General features: G+C 33.3%; 1 protein-coding gene across 2 annotated transcripts in view; it reads right to left on the bottom strand.

Annotated features, from left to right (window-relative positions):
- rab3c (RAB3C, member RAS oncogene family) overlaps nt 1-12,270 on the bottom strand; it is a 99,365-nt gene extending 87,095 nt beyond the window's left edge. Inside the window, exons 1-2 of one of the 2 annotated variants that reach the window (XM_028805435.2) lie at nt 12,113-12,270; nt 5,906-6,133 (exon numbers count right to left, since the gene is read on the bottom strand). In XM_028805435.2, coding sequence (XP_028661268.1) covers nt 5,906-6,133; nt 12,113-12,130 — 246 coding nt within the window. In that variant the 5' untranslated portion in view covers nt 12,131-12,270. Of the gene's footprint in view, nt 1-5,905; nt 6,134-11,323; nt 11,474-12,112 lie in introns of those variants that run through there. The other variant, XM_028805434.2, reaches the window with a different exon arrangement.
- Between the last annotated feature and the right edge of the window lie 4,423 nt (nt 12,271-16,693).

Below are 16,693 nucleotides of genomic sequence, written 5' to 3'. Positions count from 1 at the left end.
TATCTATCTATCTATCTATCTGAAGAAATACAAAGAAAATAAAAGGGTAAGAGCCATAGCCGAAGATAGTACTTAGCTTTGTAGACATGGAATACTGATGAAGTGTGACACTGCACATTCACCATCATTATATTATATGTTGTGATGGAAACCAGGGCGTCAACAGCTCAAACCCCAACACAAACACACAAGCATAATCCTGGGTTCAAATAAAGGTTGATTTATTAATCAAATCCTCTGAAATATGTCATCACAAGCACATAAATACTGCTTTTCTCTCCACAATACTTTCTTCCTACCACACTACCCTCCTCCACTCAAGCGTTGTTCCACTAACTCCCAGCTCCAACTCACCTGGATAAGGGAGTGTGGTGCCTTTTCTTACAGACCCGGGAGTACTTTCGGTGCCAGGGCTATTGCCCGATGGAAGCACTTCTGGGTCCATTATAACAGGGAGCTTGTCTCCCTGCATCACACTCTCATGGCCCCCAGTGACTCCAGCAGGTCTGCTCTGCCAGACTACATCTCTGGGCATGCCTTGCTGGTTTCCTACTGGGAACCGACATCCGGAGTTGCTGCCATCTAGCATGCTGGAGGAATAAGAAGCTTCCAGCGACATCTTTCTTTCCCAGTGGGCAGTCCATCCATCCCTTTTGGTCCATCCTTCCGGGTCTGATCCCTTCTTCCTCCCCAGCCGGGATGCTTATCTGCTTATTAGGAGTCTCCCATCCAGGTAAGGAACTATCCCCTCTCCTGGCTGGGATGCCCATTCAGCCAATGTGGCATCTACAATGTATTGCACTAATCAAGTGTAAAAATGCTTATCACAGAAGAACTTTCCAATTAGTTTCTTAAAGTATGCTCACCAATACAGGTCCTAAGGTAGCTGAATGAAAAATCTTAAAATTCACAGTACCTGGTACTTTGAGAGAAAAGCTCTAAAATAAATACCACAAAACAACTTCAGAAACATGAAAGGAACAAGGCCACATATCATATCAAAATTGTGTAAATAAAACTACAGTTGCTTAATTTAGACAACCTGAGTGGAAAATAATTCCTTTTTCATAAGCTTAGTTAAACTAAATGCCCTCTGAGATTTTACATATACTGTATAAGTAACTATTAACAAGCGGTTTCTAATTCAGGAACAATTATTATCATTATTATTATTATTATTATTATTATTATTAACTTGTCTCACATAGGTTAGCTTTTTATAAGTCTAATTGATCATTAGCATATACATTAAGCTATTTTTTATTTTTTAGGCTCGTAACTTTATTATTGTACAAAGTGTTTTTTTTTCCAAAAATGATTTCAAATGTTTCTGTTTTGGAATGAATGATCCAAATGGAATGTTTTTATGTACAACTGCACAAGTATTTCCATTTTACCATTTTATTCTGTACATGCAGTTATCACCAAACCTGAACATTGCTTAAGTATAACACTGTGCCATTTCAAAAAAGATTAATTTCATTGATGTCTAAGTGATTCATGATGAGAAAACAACAACCAAAATGATAAGTACAGTAAAAATATGGCTTAAATAATTTTGGTTTATCTGTCAATATTTTTCTACTACTTGTCTTGTGAACAACATAAGGGTCCCTTCTAATACCATCTAAAATATATCCTTTCTTCAGCTATCCCTCTTTATTATCAATATATTACTTAAGTGTAAAAGTAATCTTATGAATCTTTTGTGAAAATGATCTTTCACAATTCAAAAAAATGCAGTTTATGTGCATTTCCTCTATGTAAGTGTAATCACATGTGTGTGTGTATACATGTGTTTTGTTTGTATACAGTTCATTGCTATTTAATGCATCTCAGTTTCTTATGGTATTTATACAATATATACAGCTTGGTGTCTAACAATTCCTCTTTGAAATAATAAAAGTAATTAAAATATCTAATATAACAACCTCAGAGGAGTAAATCCTTTGGTAGTGTTTCCTAAAAGTAAAATGACCTTTCACATAATGAAGTCAAGAATATTGCTCCCAAATGACTCTTATAATAATTGCTCAAGGACTTGCATTCATCCCTCTTAAAAAAGGACTCACAATCAGTCTTTCAAGATTTCAATTTGTTAATACACCTAAACAAAAATGGATTACTGTGGCATGACAAAATTTAATTTTCTGTATTTTTGATTTATATGAAAGGTACTATAACAGACAGCCAATAAATTAAGTCATTTATGCTGATACCAAAAAGGATAGACACTGCATTTTATATTACATACAAAGTAATTTTAACCACGAGTTAAATTTGTTGGGACTTTCATAAAAAGTAAGTATTAATAAAAATATACAGTATTTTGTGAAAATATACATAATAATACTATAGACAGAAACATAATATGATAGAATTCTATGTTTTAGAGATTTACTTTAGGTATATGAGATGAAACTAAAAAGTTTTGTTTTTAGATGTATAATCTTATTCACATATGTCGCTTAAAGCACAACTGAATGTAAAACTAAAGAACAAGTGGGTACAAAACAAAAGAGTCCATCCACATCACGCAAAATTCCCACTCTTCCTTTAATCCATCCTTAGCTGTCTCTGCATTGGCCATTACTGCTTTTAGCCTGCTAACCTCCCAAATTACAGTCCCATCTGGACTATGCTTCAGGGTGAACATTAAAACACCCTTGGGGAATCAGACAGAGTAATGGCACTCCACTCTGATCATGATAAAACTATTGAAAAAGCAACACAGGGTAATGTTTTAAAACAAATCTTTGCACAAAGATATCAGGTCATTTCTTCTCTACTTTGAGGAAACTATCTTCTTAACTATGCTATTACAATTTCTCTCAATAATTTCGATTATAATTTCTATCAAACTACAGCAAATGCATAATTGAAAGGCAAAATATCATAATTACATTATGATTATGATGCCTTACACAAACGTACCATATAAAACATTAATCAGTGAGCCTGTTTCTTGAAACAGAACAACACTGTTTACCTTAGCAATCATTTTAAAAACCATCAGCTCTACTGAATGCATAAATACGCAAAGCTGGAAAAAGCCAACGTTTGTCCTCATTTCAGGACACTTCCTAACCAATATTTTATTGCTCTGCAAGGAAATAAAGGACTTAAACTTATGAAAACCGAATATTTGCTATATTAATCCCTACCTGACAGCACTTACAAAGAAAATACACTCACTTTTGACATGCTCTTCTTGGAATAGTGGATTTCCTTTTTAATATACACTGTACACATAATGATTTTCTGAACAGGTTTACATCCCATAATAATTCAAAGCAAATCAAAGTACAGGTGTATCATTAAAAAAATTAAATCAATGTCTGATGAGCAAAACCAGGCAAAAATTCTTACTACATAGTCCAAGTGCTTCAGGATGTGCTTAAAAAAAAGTATGCAGTATTTTTTGGTATCTGAATTGTGCTAAAAATGCTGAATATGCTTATGATTGCAATCACTGCTTTTTAAAACGAGTGGTACATTTATAAAATATGCAGATATATAAATATGGATAAAACATGCTAGACTACTTAAGTGTCCAAATGTTAATTTAATGAGCCTCCACTTTTCCATTTCTGAGTATGGGTACAGCACCGGGAGCAAGACAGTAATAAACTGTATGGAGTCACAATCTAATTCAAAGCAATACCCAGAGAAAACCTAAACAAATGAAGTGGAATACATATAGCTAGTGATCAAGAATCAAATCAACTTACCTGCAAGATAACAGCTTTAAGTACTACAAGTCATGAGCTTACTATACTACAGTGATATGAAAATCAATACAAAAGTTACAAAATATACAATTACACAACATTTTATTTGTAAGAAAATAATATTCAATCAGTAATTATAACCTTTAACCATAATCAACATTTTGAAAGGTGAAGACTTCTTTTTTCTATTACTGCTTCTGTAAGTTTGTCAACAGAAGATGCTAAATATTCTTTAATGAAGAGGGTATTCATTCTATTCTATTCAACATCAAAGTCAAAAATTCAGAGTAGTCTAATGAAAATGACAAAATAGTTCCACTTTACAGTGTAGCATGATATTAATGTGTACCATTAATATATATGTATATGCCTCCCCTACAAATAAATAGATGACTAGGTTTTGTACATATTATCTATATTTATAACTATCCAACCTGTGCACAAATGCAGGAAGTATAAAAAAATGATAACTTTTAATTCAAGCTGGTAAACTGTTGGCTAATTAATGATATTGAAATTATAGACTTTCATTAAGTAAATGAATGAGAGAGAATAAACTAAAAAAAAAGCAGCAGACAGCATTACAGTTAAATACACTAAATTTAATATACAGATATCTTTTTTGACACTTTCTCAGAGAAACCAATTTCTTTTTTATTAGAAAGTTATAAACCCTAATACCCGATAAACACCTGATTACTTAAAGCAAACATACAGTCAAAATATTCAGTTCTCACCTTACATCGTTTACATGCAGCATTAGGTCAGGTTTTATTTCACATGTTTGATAAAGAATATCTTTGGCAGATAAATACCATTCAACTAATGTTTAATATTTATTATTAGTTAATATTAAGTTGAAAATTAGGGTACACCCAATGAATATACAGTAGCATAAAAAAGAGTGTGTGTTTTAGGTAATAATGAACAACATCCTTCTAATCTACAGGCATATTGTACACAGTAACAAGATGGATGGGTATGAGACAATCCCTTGATACTGTATTAAAAAATTATGCAAATCAGTAGTTATACTCCTGATAATAACCTAAGCAGGTTGTGAAAAATAAAGAATTGATACTTAGCTCTTATATTTTAATAAAATAAAATAATGTTGTACAAAAGAACATTAGCTAGACCTATTTGCACTTTAAATGTTTAATATATTTGCATCAGAGCAACACAGCATAAGCCAACAGTGTACAGTAATTCCTCGCTATATCGCGCTTCGACTTTCGCGGCTTCACTCTATTGCGGATTTTATATGTAAGCATATTTAAATATATATTGCGGATTTTTTGCTGGTTTGCGGGTTTCTGCGGACAATGGGTCTTTTAATTTCTGGTACATGCTTCCTCAGTTGGTTTGCCCAGTTGATTTCATACAAGGGACGCTATTGGCAGATGGCTGAGAAGCTACCCAACCATAGCGCATATTATGTATTAAATAAAACTCCTCAAATATATTGTGAGCACGGGGGCTGTTCGCATCCCTAGAGGATACGGCCGCTACTCAAAAAACACTGAAAGATTACCTTCACATTGCTGCCATCTTTGCTGGGCTTATATGTGGCTGCTTTGTCAAGCGATATGCTTCCTGCACTGTGCTTCGCATACTTAAAAGATCAAACAGCACGTATTGATTTTTGATTGTTTACTTTTCTCGCTCTCTTGCTCTGACATTCTCTGCTCCTGATGCGCACTCCTTTGAAGAGGAAGATATGTTTGCATTCTTTTAATTGTGAGACGGAACTGTCATCTCCGTCTTGTCATGGAGCACAGTTTAAACTTTTGAAAAAGAGACAAATGTTTGTTTGCAGTGTTTGAATAAAGTTCCTGTCTCTCTACAACCTCCCATGTTTCTGTGCAAATCTGTGACCCAAGCATGACAATATAAAAATAACCATATAAACATATGGCTTCTACTTCGCGGATTTTCACCTTTCGCGGGGGGTTCTGGAACGCAACCCCCGCAATCGAGGAGGGATTACTGTATAATAATATGTAATTAAATTAAATTCTTTGATAAAATGTGAAAAAGTGAACAGGCACCAGTAAAACTGTCATTGGTTCTCAAGAAATTAAGGATATAATAATAAATAAGCATATTATTATAAGCATATAATAACAAAAAAGCCACTATTAATATAAATTCTTAATATAAAAAAATCTTACCCATATTTGCAGTTTAATTCTCTTCTCATTCTTGAAAACTGTTTTTACTTTGAAATCTATACCAACTGTGCTCACAAATGCAGAAGTAAACGAGTCATCAGCATAACGAAAAAGAAATGATGTCTTCCCCACACTGCTATTCCCAATAATTAGTAGTTTGAACATATAATCAAAGTTCTGGTCTGATGTGTCCTTTTGGCCAAATTTAGCCTCTTGAGTAGCAGCCATCTGTAAAGTAAAGGGAAAGACAGTAACACTTCTAAAAGTCTTAAGCAAATAATGGTATCAAGTAAACCTGAAAAAGGTTAAAATGTTAATAAAGGTTTAAGTTGAATTAACTGAATACTGTAAAAGTACAATGACTCTCAGGTCATCAGTAAACTTATTCTGGTAACTCATTTTTCACAAACACAAATTTTACCAACGGAAATGACATATGATTATGTTTAGAGGGAAAAAAACAAGTGCATGCAATCTTAAAGTAGATAAATAGGAAAAATGGCATGATATTACACCCAAATTAAAATTTTCCAAAAATGACATATTAAACATTATAGAGAAACAGCACTGGGATTAGTCTGAATGTGTTCTGTGATTTTAAAAAATAACGGAAGTGATTTGAAAAAATGTATACTGTTTTCAGCTGATCATGTGTATTTGTGTTTATGGTTTCATAGTAACCCAGAACACTACATTATGAAGAAAACATATTTTAATTAATTAATGTTGATCTCTTATAGAATTAATAGGTTTGAAGCTAACACTTCCGAATATTCCATTTAATATAAAATTTTGTCATAGGCAAAGAATCTGTAAACAAAAAAGGCCGTGCCCATTGGGCTCATTAATAGAAACTGTGAAACAAAACATTTAATAGATATGTCAGAGTTATTTTCACTTTACAACTCTATTTAGCATTTTGAATATTCTTTCAATAATTGTTCATGTTCCATGGTGGATGAAAGGGCACATTTTCTCTTAATGATACAACAGCTGCTGAACTTCTTAAACATATTAAAAATAAACACAAGGGAAAATCATGAATACAATGATTTGCAGTATCTTTCTCATGAAGCTTGCACATAGACAGCTGACTTCTAGATATCTAGCATAGAAGATTATTTTGTCCCTATGACTTACACTACAAAAAAATGAATGTGCAAAAACTGGAAAAACAAACTTGAAACTAGGAGTTATTTTTCTTTCATTAAAAAAAAAATCTGCCAATAGGGTAAGTAAAATTTATGTGACAAGATTTCTTAGAATAAGCTAAATGATCTTAAGTACAAATGTCATGAAAATTTAATAAACCTTAAAATAAGGATAACAAGATTTAAAGGCTTTAATGTCTTGATATAAAAACTTTTCACCTGTTTAGATTTCAATTTTTGCAGTTTGGTTATGAGTGTGTATGTAATGCCTTTCTTCATATTTGCAAAATGTGTTTAAAATGACATTAGCAGGCAATATCTAGTCTTGAAAGGGAGGTAGGAATTTATATTATATTATAGTTTTATTTTTTAGAACAGTATGGGGAAATGTGGAGATTCTGTAATTACAGTGGCAACAGGACTTGACTGGCGCTTCTCCTTAAAGGTGACTACTACTACAGAAGGGGTCATATCAAATAGATTTGACCTGGGGCCATATTTTTACAGAACCAATACAACTATTTGGGCCAGACCCCACCATAACAAAGACACACCACACCCCATACACATACACATAACGCTTCAATATTTAGTCCAAGACACTCTCATCCATAAACCTACTCATTCACATCATACACACATGTGAAGTCAATCTAAACTTAGCAAATTTACATTTATATATGATGAAAGCACCAAGCTCATATGTTGCACTGAATTAATTTTGATTTTTACCATCTTCCCAAATGAACAAGCTCAATTACATAAATTGCATTTCTTTTTAAAGGAAAAGCACATGCACGTACCCAATCATGTAACTTTTACTGATTGGCCAGAAATATCATTTGGAATTCAGGTTACTGGTAAGCTATCAAAACAAATTATCTAACAAAAATGTCTCTGTCAAAATGTCTTTAGAGACATATTGATACTAAGGTATTAAAGAAGTGCATTACAAGCATTTTATCAGAGCTTGCTGGTAATGTTGCTGAATCTGTGAGACAAGTACCACTGTCAGCTACAACTGCTGAGAACCTGCCTCTTTTGCTGTAAGTGCTGCCTTCAAGTTTTGAATGCTCCACTTCTAGTCTTTAACTTTAGTGAATGAAATTAATTTTGTTGGGGGGAGGGGTATCCTAATATAACAATACACAGGGGGATTTTATTGGCTTGTGGTATTTCAGCATAGCATTTATAAACATAATGTAATTATCATGAACTACCTTATTTATCGTACTTATCTGCATATTAAAGAATCTACAAATTATTCTTAATTGAGCATTAGGTACTATATGAATATAGGAGTTATAATGACAGCCAACTGTGGTATTATTAGAACAATGGAAAATCAAGCAAGTGAAAGCATCCGTGAAAGATTCAAATTCAAAAGCACAGACAAAATTGTGTAACAAGCCAAATGAAGTAAAGAGTAGCGCAACAGTACTTAAGGCAAAAGACAGAGTGGTAGATACAGTCATAAGCATTTGTAAAATGTATAGCTAATTACAGGTTCCAGAAAGATAAACACAAGCTACAAGAACCACTACCTAGGAAAGCTCACCACAAAGAAAGCATGATTTATGGAAAACCAGTGTCTGAAAATGGAAAGCATTATATGATATAACAGTTTCTTTTGAAATGGGCAACCATTATTTTGATTAACAGCGCATATATACAATATCCACATATGATCATCTCTGTAAGCAGGAAAACTGGGAACCAGAATTGATATACACATAGTATGCTTCTAAAACAAGGCAGCCCGAGTATTGTCACAAAGTGCTGCAGTGGCTGCTGGTTTTTGTTCCATTTCAATTCATAAACAGAATCCAACTGTTTTTGTTGATGATATTCTGCTTCTACTATCTTTGTTCATTTCCTTGTAGCAGAAATTCAATCAAGTCTATAACATTCTGGAAAAATGAAAAAAATAACTAATGACAACAATAAACTAGTAAAGTAAAATGTAACCAAAGAAGTAAAAAATTAAGAGGCTCCTATTTGGCAAAGACATGGCAGCAGTAGGCACCATTCTAAATTTCAAGGAGAAGTAAAAGTCATGGTATTAATAATTCTCAGGCTGTAGACAAAGCTAGTGAATCATCTGATTAAATGACAAATTGAATTAACAAAACAGGCATTAAATTAAGAAACAGGTTGGAATGAAAACCTGTAGCCACTGCAGACCTTCTATAATGGAACTTTGTGCAATTACCTAAACAGATTTTTTTTTCATTTCGTTACTTTTATTCACCACTATTCCCTATGCAGTAAACGATTAGTGTATTTGGAAAACATGCATTTAAAAATAGCTGTTCCACTGCTCTGACTACATATAGATAAGGTCCATCCTATGTATATGTATATATATATATATATATATATATATATATATATATATATATATATATATATATATATGTATATATATATATATATATATATATGTATATGTATATGTATATATTATATATATATATATATATATATATATATATATATATATATATATATATATATATATATATATATATATATATATAAAATTCAGTTTTATAAAGAAGTAGTAATTCAACCTTTAGGTTGATTCAGTTCTGATAGTGGGTGCAAAGAAACAGTTAAACCATAAATGCAATTACAATACACTGGTTCGAAATAGTAAGCAGTAAATTAAGAGCATGAACAGAAAGGTCAATAATATAATTAAAACTGTTAGGGAGGAGCACAGCATTATACAGTTCATAGCTTAAAAATGCAAGTAAAAATGAAGTTAGAAGCATATGAAATATGGAAATGAAAATAGTAGACTGGTGTCAGTTGTAGAACCTGAAGACAAATATACATATGTCTAGAAAAAAGTGGGCATAGACAGGGTTTTTTTATCAACCACTCTACAGTAAAAAACTGAACTGTTCAGTATAGTGGATGGATATGGCATCCTTTCAAATGAATCAGTATTAACTATACAGTTATTGTATTCAGTTTTTTGTTACACTTCTTCAATATATATGGGAACCACAAGAGAGAAAGACACACATTATATATTTAATTATATAATACCAGAAATAGCTATTTGTCTGTTTATTTTCATAACTTTCATTTAAGGCTGAGTGATGCACACATTGGCCTAGATAAAATTCTACACTGACTCTACTGATCTACTTCTTAATACAAGCCTTTATGCTATACTAATATTATGTTTTTGAAAAGTCTGCATTGTTAACAGAAAAGTTTACCACACAAATGTCCACATATAAGGGGCTTCTTTCCCATACCACCTACTCTAATGAAAGGTAATTCTGTCTCACTTCTTTATAAACTATGTTTTCCTAGGTAAGGGTCGATGCATATATATGTGTGTGGTAGTTGGATGAAATGTGATTTTATTTTTAATGAATGAACTACCTTATTTATTGCATTGACAAAATGTAATGCATACCTTTTATTTTCCTCAAAACAAACCCATTTAATATCGTCAATGGTGTGACGAATCAGAAGCTAACGTTCTATTTAAAGCACGTCCTTGTTTTCACAGAACCAAGATCTACTCATGTGTAAATTATGTGTCATATTGTTAGATAAATGCCTTCATACGCCCTGAAGCGCAAATCATGGGTGTTTATATGACACGTTTTTTCCACACACACACAAAAAATGAACAAACATTCTCGTGACTTATTATTCCGATATTTTGTTTACACACAAATTTAATATTGCTAAATGTTTCATTAATTTTACTATTCACAACGAAACAAACACACTACAGTAAACATGATTAGTTGTATTATTTTAACTTCTTCTGTATGATTTAGCTAAATAGAAAACACAAATTTAATTTTCCAAATGAATAAAATAATCGCCTATAATTTAGCTCCTTCCTTTTCATCAAGCTGCTTGCTTTAACATTTCTAAATGCATCACACCGAAGCGTTATGAAGCAAATAAAGAAAATAAACGCTAATTAGTTTCTCGAATCTTAATGCTCCGCGTAAAGCGTGAGCACTCATTCATGTTTTATTATGTCTACACTTCTAGTCGCTTACCACTCCCTACATAAAGCGCTGAAAACGCTGGTTATTGTTATTTTTATTATTTAGTCAGATGCACGCACGGACATTTCCTTACGATTACCCTACCTCGCCCATGATAATAAAGAGGTTTGCCCTTTTTCATTTGTCAGGAAATAAAGTTGAAATTTCCATCTTCTGCGTCAATCGCGACGCGTACATTATTAATTTAGAATTTCCAAATAAGTGGTTGTTTCACGAACCTGCACAGTGGCTTCGTGTCTCATCCTGTCGGTCTCTGAACTCTTTCACAGATACCGTTTTAATGCAATGAATATTTCGCAGATGCTCGTCCTCTATCTCTCGACCCTGCAGCAAATCAGCACTAGAGCTGTCCGTTTCACAGATCTAGGAAGCCGCACGAGAGAGAGAGAGAGAGAGAGAGGAAAGGGGTTTGGGGGAGGGAACTCGCGCACAAACCCAGCCAGGCGAACAGCGACAGTTAATATGGGAAATGTAGTTTTTCTTCTATGTATGTGGACCAACTTCTGCAAGCACTGAACGCTATAAAGACTCAAATACCCGGAATGCATTTTGCTGCTATTTGTTTGACCAGCTGTCGATATTACAGGCGCTTACGGTTTTAAAAGTAAATGTATAATCTTTGCTTAACTACAGATTATTTAGCAACGGGCGTTTTTTATTACTTGTAAATTTTCAAATCATAACGCAATAACCATATTCGATATCAAATTTTAAGACATGTAATTGGTTTTTGACGTTCTGGTTTACTAATACGGACTCATTTTACAAAAGAGAAAAACAAAGGGCAGTCTTACATATATACGGTTAATGACCGGGCTGTCGTTGTTTACAGTTTGTGTCAAAATCACTTGCTAATATATATATATATATATATATATATATATATATATATATATATATATATATATATATATATATATATACTGCTAATAATATTTTGGGCATGAGCTCGCTGTGGGAGCTGCTTGCTGCCATAAACCATTTATTGATACCGTTTTCAATCTTACCTTCCCGTAAAGCTCCATTCACATCAAAAACAGATTTATGAGATTACAATCTGTGTATCCGGTAACACAAGTGTATCGTCTGTAATTCCGAGTCCCAGGCTAACTGACGAGGTAGCTTTTCTAAATCTGTTTTTACCACGGACTGTACCGTTTGATATGCGGTCTCATTTCCCAACCGTCGCAAAAACAAACAGAAAGGATGAAGAGCCGAGGGCTACGCCCAACGGGAGAGCACCTTTTTAAAGAGACCCCGTCATGGATTTGGGATAGCTGTCCCTCTATATATATATATATGTATGCTTTATAATTTTTTAATTCTTTAGTTTGACTGGGTCGATTTTAGGATTTTTCTCTTAAATGTTAGTGTACATCATTTTTATATTAGTTAATTTTGATTTTCTTAACGTTAATCAAGATAGACCTCTTTTTTTTCTTGTAAGTTTATAAATGAAAAAAATAGTTCCTCACCCATTGACGGAAAAGAGGAATCTGCGCACTAAAGAATTAATCATTTTATCAGTATTTTACTTGTATATTGGGCATGAACTGCTTCAGCACGCAGTTGCAAGCAGTGAAATTTACTTTTATACTTAAAAGTGAACCAAATAATGAAAGATAAATTAGTTTGACAATCTCAGTATAGTCTGAAGAGCTTGGTTTTCTCTGGCTTTAAATACAAATGGATGGGATCAATGCTATAATTTTGTAGAACTGTGCAATATGCACTTTACAAGTAATTGATAACATAATAAGAAAACACCTTTCTACCAGTCACAATTCTGGACACACCCAGAATTTTTCATATTTTTTGATAGAAATTTGTAATTTTTTAAAATCAAGATACCATTAAATTGGTATAGCGAATGGCTATTACTGCTTGAAATTACTGATTTTTTAATAAAGTAACTGAATTAGCACCACTGAAGCCTGCTATCCTGTTCACTTGAATTACAAGATAAAGGCATTCCTAAAGTATATTTTTTAAATTTATTTATTTATTTTTTGCATAATGAAGATTATTGCATGTGACAGACTGCCAAGAAAGTCAAGATTTGCAAAAAAAAAAAGGTGTCTAAAACTGTCTTGAGAGAAGTTTTTAACCAGAATATAAAAAGAAGAATCACAACTGTGTAAGAGGATGAGTACATCAGAGTCTGTAGTTTGTGAAGCAAATGCCTTACGGGCCCTTAGTTAGCTACTTCTTTAAACACACGTCAAATACCAGTTTCATATGCAACAGCATAACGGCAACGCTGATGAACTCTGGTCTCCTTAATACGAGGGAGCAGCACAACCATTGCACCACCATGCTGGCCATGTCTTGTCTTCTAAAGTAGAAATGAAGACCGCTACATACATTATAACCTATAACCTCATTGGTTTTAAAAAGGTCAGTTTTATTGGACCATTTTGAAACATAATGAACCTAGGCTCTGTTCCTTAACAGCAGTTTTCTTGCTTTTCAGAGTGAATATGAGCCTTAAGTCGAATATGTCAGCTCTCCTAATCATACCTTTGATTTCCCATTTGCTATGTTCTAGTTAAAAACATGGGTGTACAATTTAATTTTTTTTACTTGTCTGTAGATGTGGCCTTTCACTTTTTTAGACACTTTTGTACTAATAAAATGATGTTGAATAGTAACGTGGCGCTGCCCAGTCCTCCTAGCTGTCACCCGAGTAAAACTGCCATGTGTGTTTTTTATTTAACATGTCTTAGGCAACACACATTACATGCCATGCACTTTCAAAACACATACCTGTTATAAATGAAACAAACAAAATATGTATGTCTTTTGTCTCTTTACAAAGTCTAATTAGCAATCATTCCCGGAAATGTTTTAGGGATTTTATAGATGCCAGCATGACTGCTATTTGTAAGTCTTCGGAATCCACTTAGGCTATGTGCCCAATTCACATGGCATATAGAGGGGACAGCAGGAATGTGGTCGGTAGCAGAATGGAACTTTTTGCTGGCATGGTAGAAAGTGAACAAAAATGAAATGGAAGTTTTTGGGAGCAGGATGAAACTATTGTGGGTGTGGGACTGAAATATCAATACCGTGCAGGCCTCTAGTACAAGCTGCAAGAACAGTTTCAATGTGCCTTAACATAGCTTTACAAGTGTATGAAACTTTACACATGAGACAAAAGTAATTGTAAGTGCCAGGCATGGGTCAAAACTAGTAGATCAAAAAGTGGTGCATGAGCAACAAGAATACAGGGTAAATCAAAATCAAGTCAGAAAAGGATTTCAAAACTAAAATGAACCTAGCACTTGGCCTGCTTGAATCAAAGCTAAATATCGCTAAAGTTTTCTTTTGTTTTTATCCAATGAGGAATAAACTCCAATGGAATTGTGGCCATATTTGTACCACACATCCAACAATCGGATGAGGTCCCAACACCAGTAATGAATACAATAGCATTTTTTAACTCAATAGATATAGATAGACAGCTGAAGAGCAAAAAACTAAAATGGGCTTATATAATATCAATAGTAACAAGTAATTAACCAATAAAGAAATATTAACTAAGTTACTAAGTTGTACTAAAAAATACAATTAAATTTAAAAAAGATAAACAGAATTAAGACAAGTAACAAAACTGTAATTGGGGTAAGACCATTGTGAAATTCTGACACTCATAAGTCTTCATCTGAACTGATATTTGGCAACTTAGATAGGTATGCTGTTTGTTTTATATTGTTATCAAGATCAAGATTATTGCCATGTGTATGTAGCACAATGATTTTTTAACCAGATCTATCTATCTATCTATCTATCTATCTATCTATCTATCTATCTATCTATCTATCTATCTATCTATCTATCTATCTATCTATCTATCTATCTATCTATCTATCTATCTACTACTGCACTGTGGATGGGAGCATAGTCATTCTGTAAGATTTCAGTGCCTACAGAATAGACCTGGTTCAGCACAGTATTAGCATCATCACTAAGAATCAGTAAATGGCAAGTGGATTATGTCTCAGGACACAGTGTTACTGAACATTGCATGTCTAGTTTCTCAAGGACTATTCACATCACCAACTGACGATCGTTAAGTCCTTTCAACCGACCAAACAAATTTCTGTTGACATGTTGGGTTTTATTTATTTGTTGATTCTTCCTGGTCATTAAACCATATGGTGTAGCATTCTCTTGCCATTTTTGTTTTTTTAGGAACAGCTCTTTAGGAAGGCTGAACACAAGAAGCCACTATGTCAGAATTGTCTGCACAGATGGCCAGCTTCCATCAATATGGTTGTTGCCTTTGTTGTCTGTCAACTCCCAATTCTTTGGTTGTTGTCCTGTTACTGTTTATCTGGGCAGCAGGGCAATCTTATCTAGTGTCAGCTGTTGGTTTGTCTACATCTTTTTGATGAGGCACCTATTTAGCTATGTAGCCCTGTTTCAGTCTCACGGCAGATACAATATTTAATAGAAAGTTCTTGTAATAATCCCGGCAAATTGCTGATCATAATTCTAGTTGTTTTCACTGTTCAACATTAACAATTTATTCTGATTTCAAGCAATGGTTGTCTTTAATTGGGAGTTCTAGTTGATCTCATCTTAAAATATCTTTTACAGGGTATGTAAAAGTATGTAGAGTATGTAGAGTTTCTAGTTATGGCACTAGATTTGTTTTTTGACCACAATTTTGTACAACATTTAGATACTTAAACATTGTTACTTCAAAACCTTTAACAACAGTACATCCTGTGCAAAGAAAAAGTGTACATTTTGGTTGTTTTTTATCTGCACAACTGAATCATAACAAAAATAATTTGGAAAAAACGCTAGCCCAAAAATGTATTAATTATAGTAAATGTGACTCTGTAAGTACTGCAGTTGATTTTCTTTCAACGATCTAGCTGAATGGGGTCTTAAGGACACATGGCTAGTTTTGTTTTAGAAATTAGTGGTAGTATTTGCTGCTCTGTAATGGGCAAGTAATGCAGTAACGTGCAGCATAAAGTTACATTATAGATGAATAATTGGTGATATGAGGGCTCAAGGGAGTAATCACTAAAGACCTCAAAGTGGAGAAGCAGTTTTAGCATTACACCTGCTGTGGAATAGACCTCTACAGGAAAGTAAACACTAAACAAACAAGCTGCAGAACAGGGACACAAGGAGAAACTGTTGAATTGAGAAGCAATGTGTGAATACAGTATGCAAAAGATTACTTTTTATATAATGCTACAGAAATATAACAATTATTATTTTAAGTGGTGAGATATGATTTTGTCTAGTTATTTTATTTTTGGAAAACATACAGGAAAGGTTTATCAAGAAGAACACATATAAAGCAACAAAGTCCCAAGTATTGTTTATTACAGCGTTTCTCAACCTTTAAGTATTTGCGACCCAAGTTTTCATAACAGTTTTAATCGCGCCCCATAACGTTTTTTTGAAATCCTAATAAAATTTTTTCCTATATTTTTTGCTGCCGATACAGCACTGCGAATAGCGAAATTACGCTACATATGGCAACATTCATGCCCCCTTTTTTGTTACTTTTGTTACTTCACAGTGCCCCACAGTTTGAGAACCGCTGGTTTATTAGATCTTGT

The sequence above is a fragment of the Erpetoichthys calabaricus genome, chromosome 7 (genome assembly GCF_900747795.2).
Source record: "Erpetoichthys calabaricus chromosome 7, fErpCal1.3, whole genome shotgun sequence".
NCBI classification, from domain to species: Eukaryota; Metazoa; Chordata; class Cladistia; order Polypteriformes; family Polypteridae; genus Erpetoichthys; species Erpetoichthys calabaricus.
This window is presented reverse-complemented; position numbering and strand designations above follow the sequence as displayed.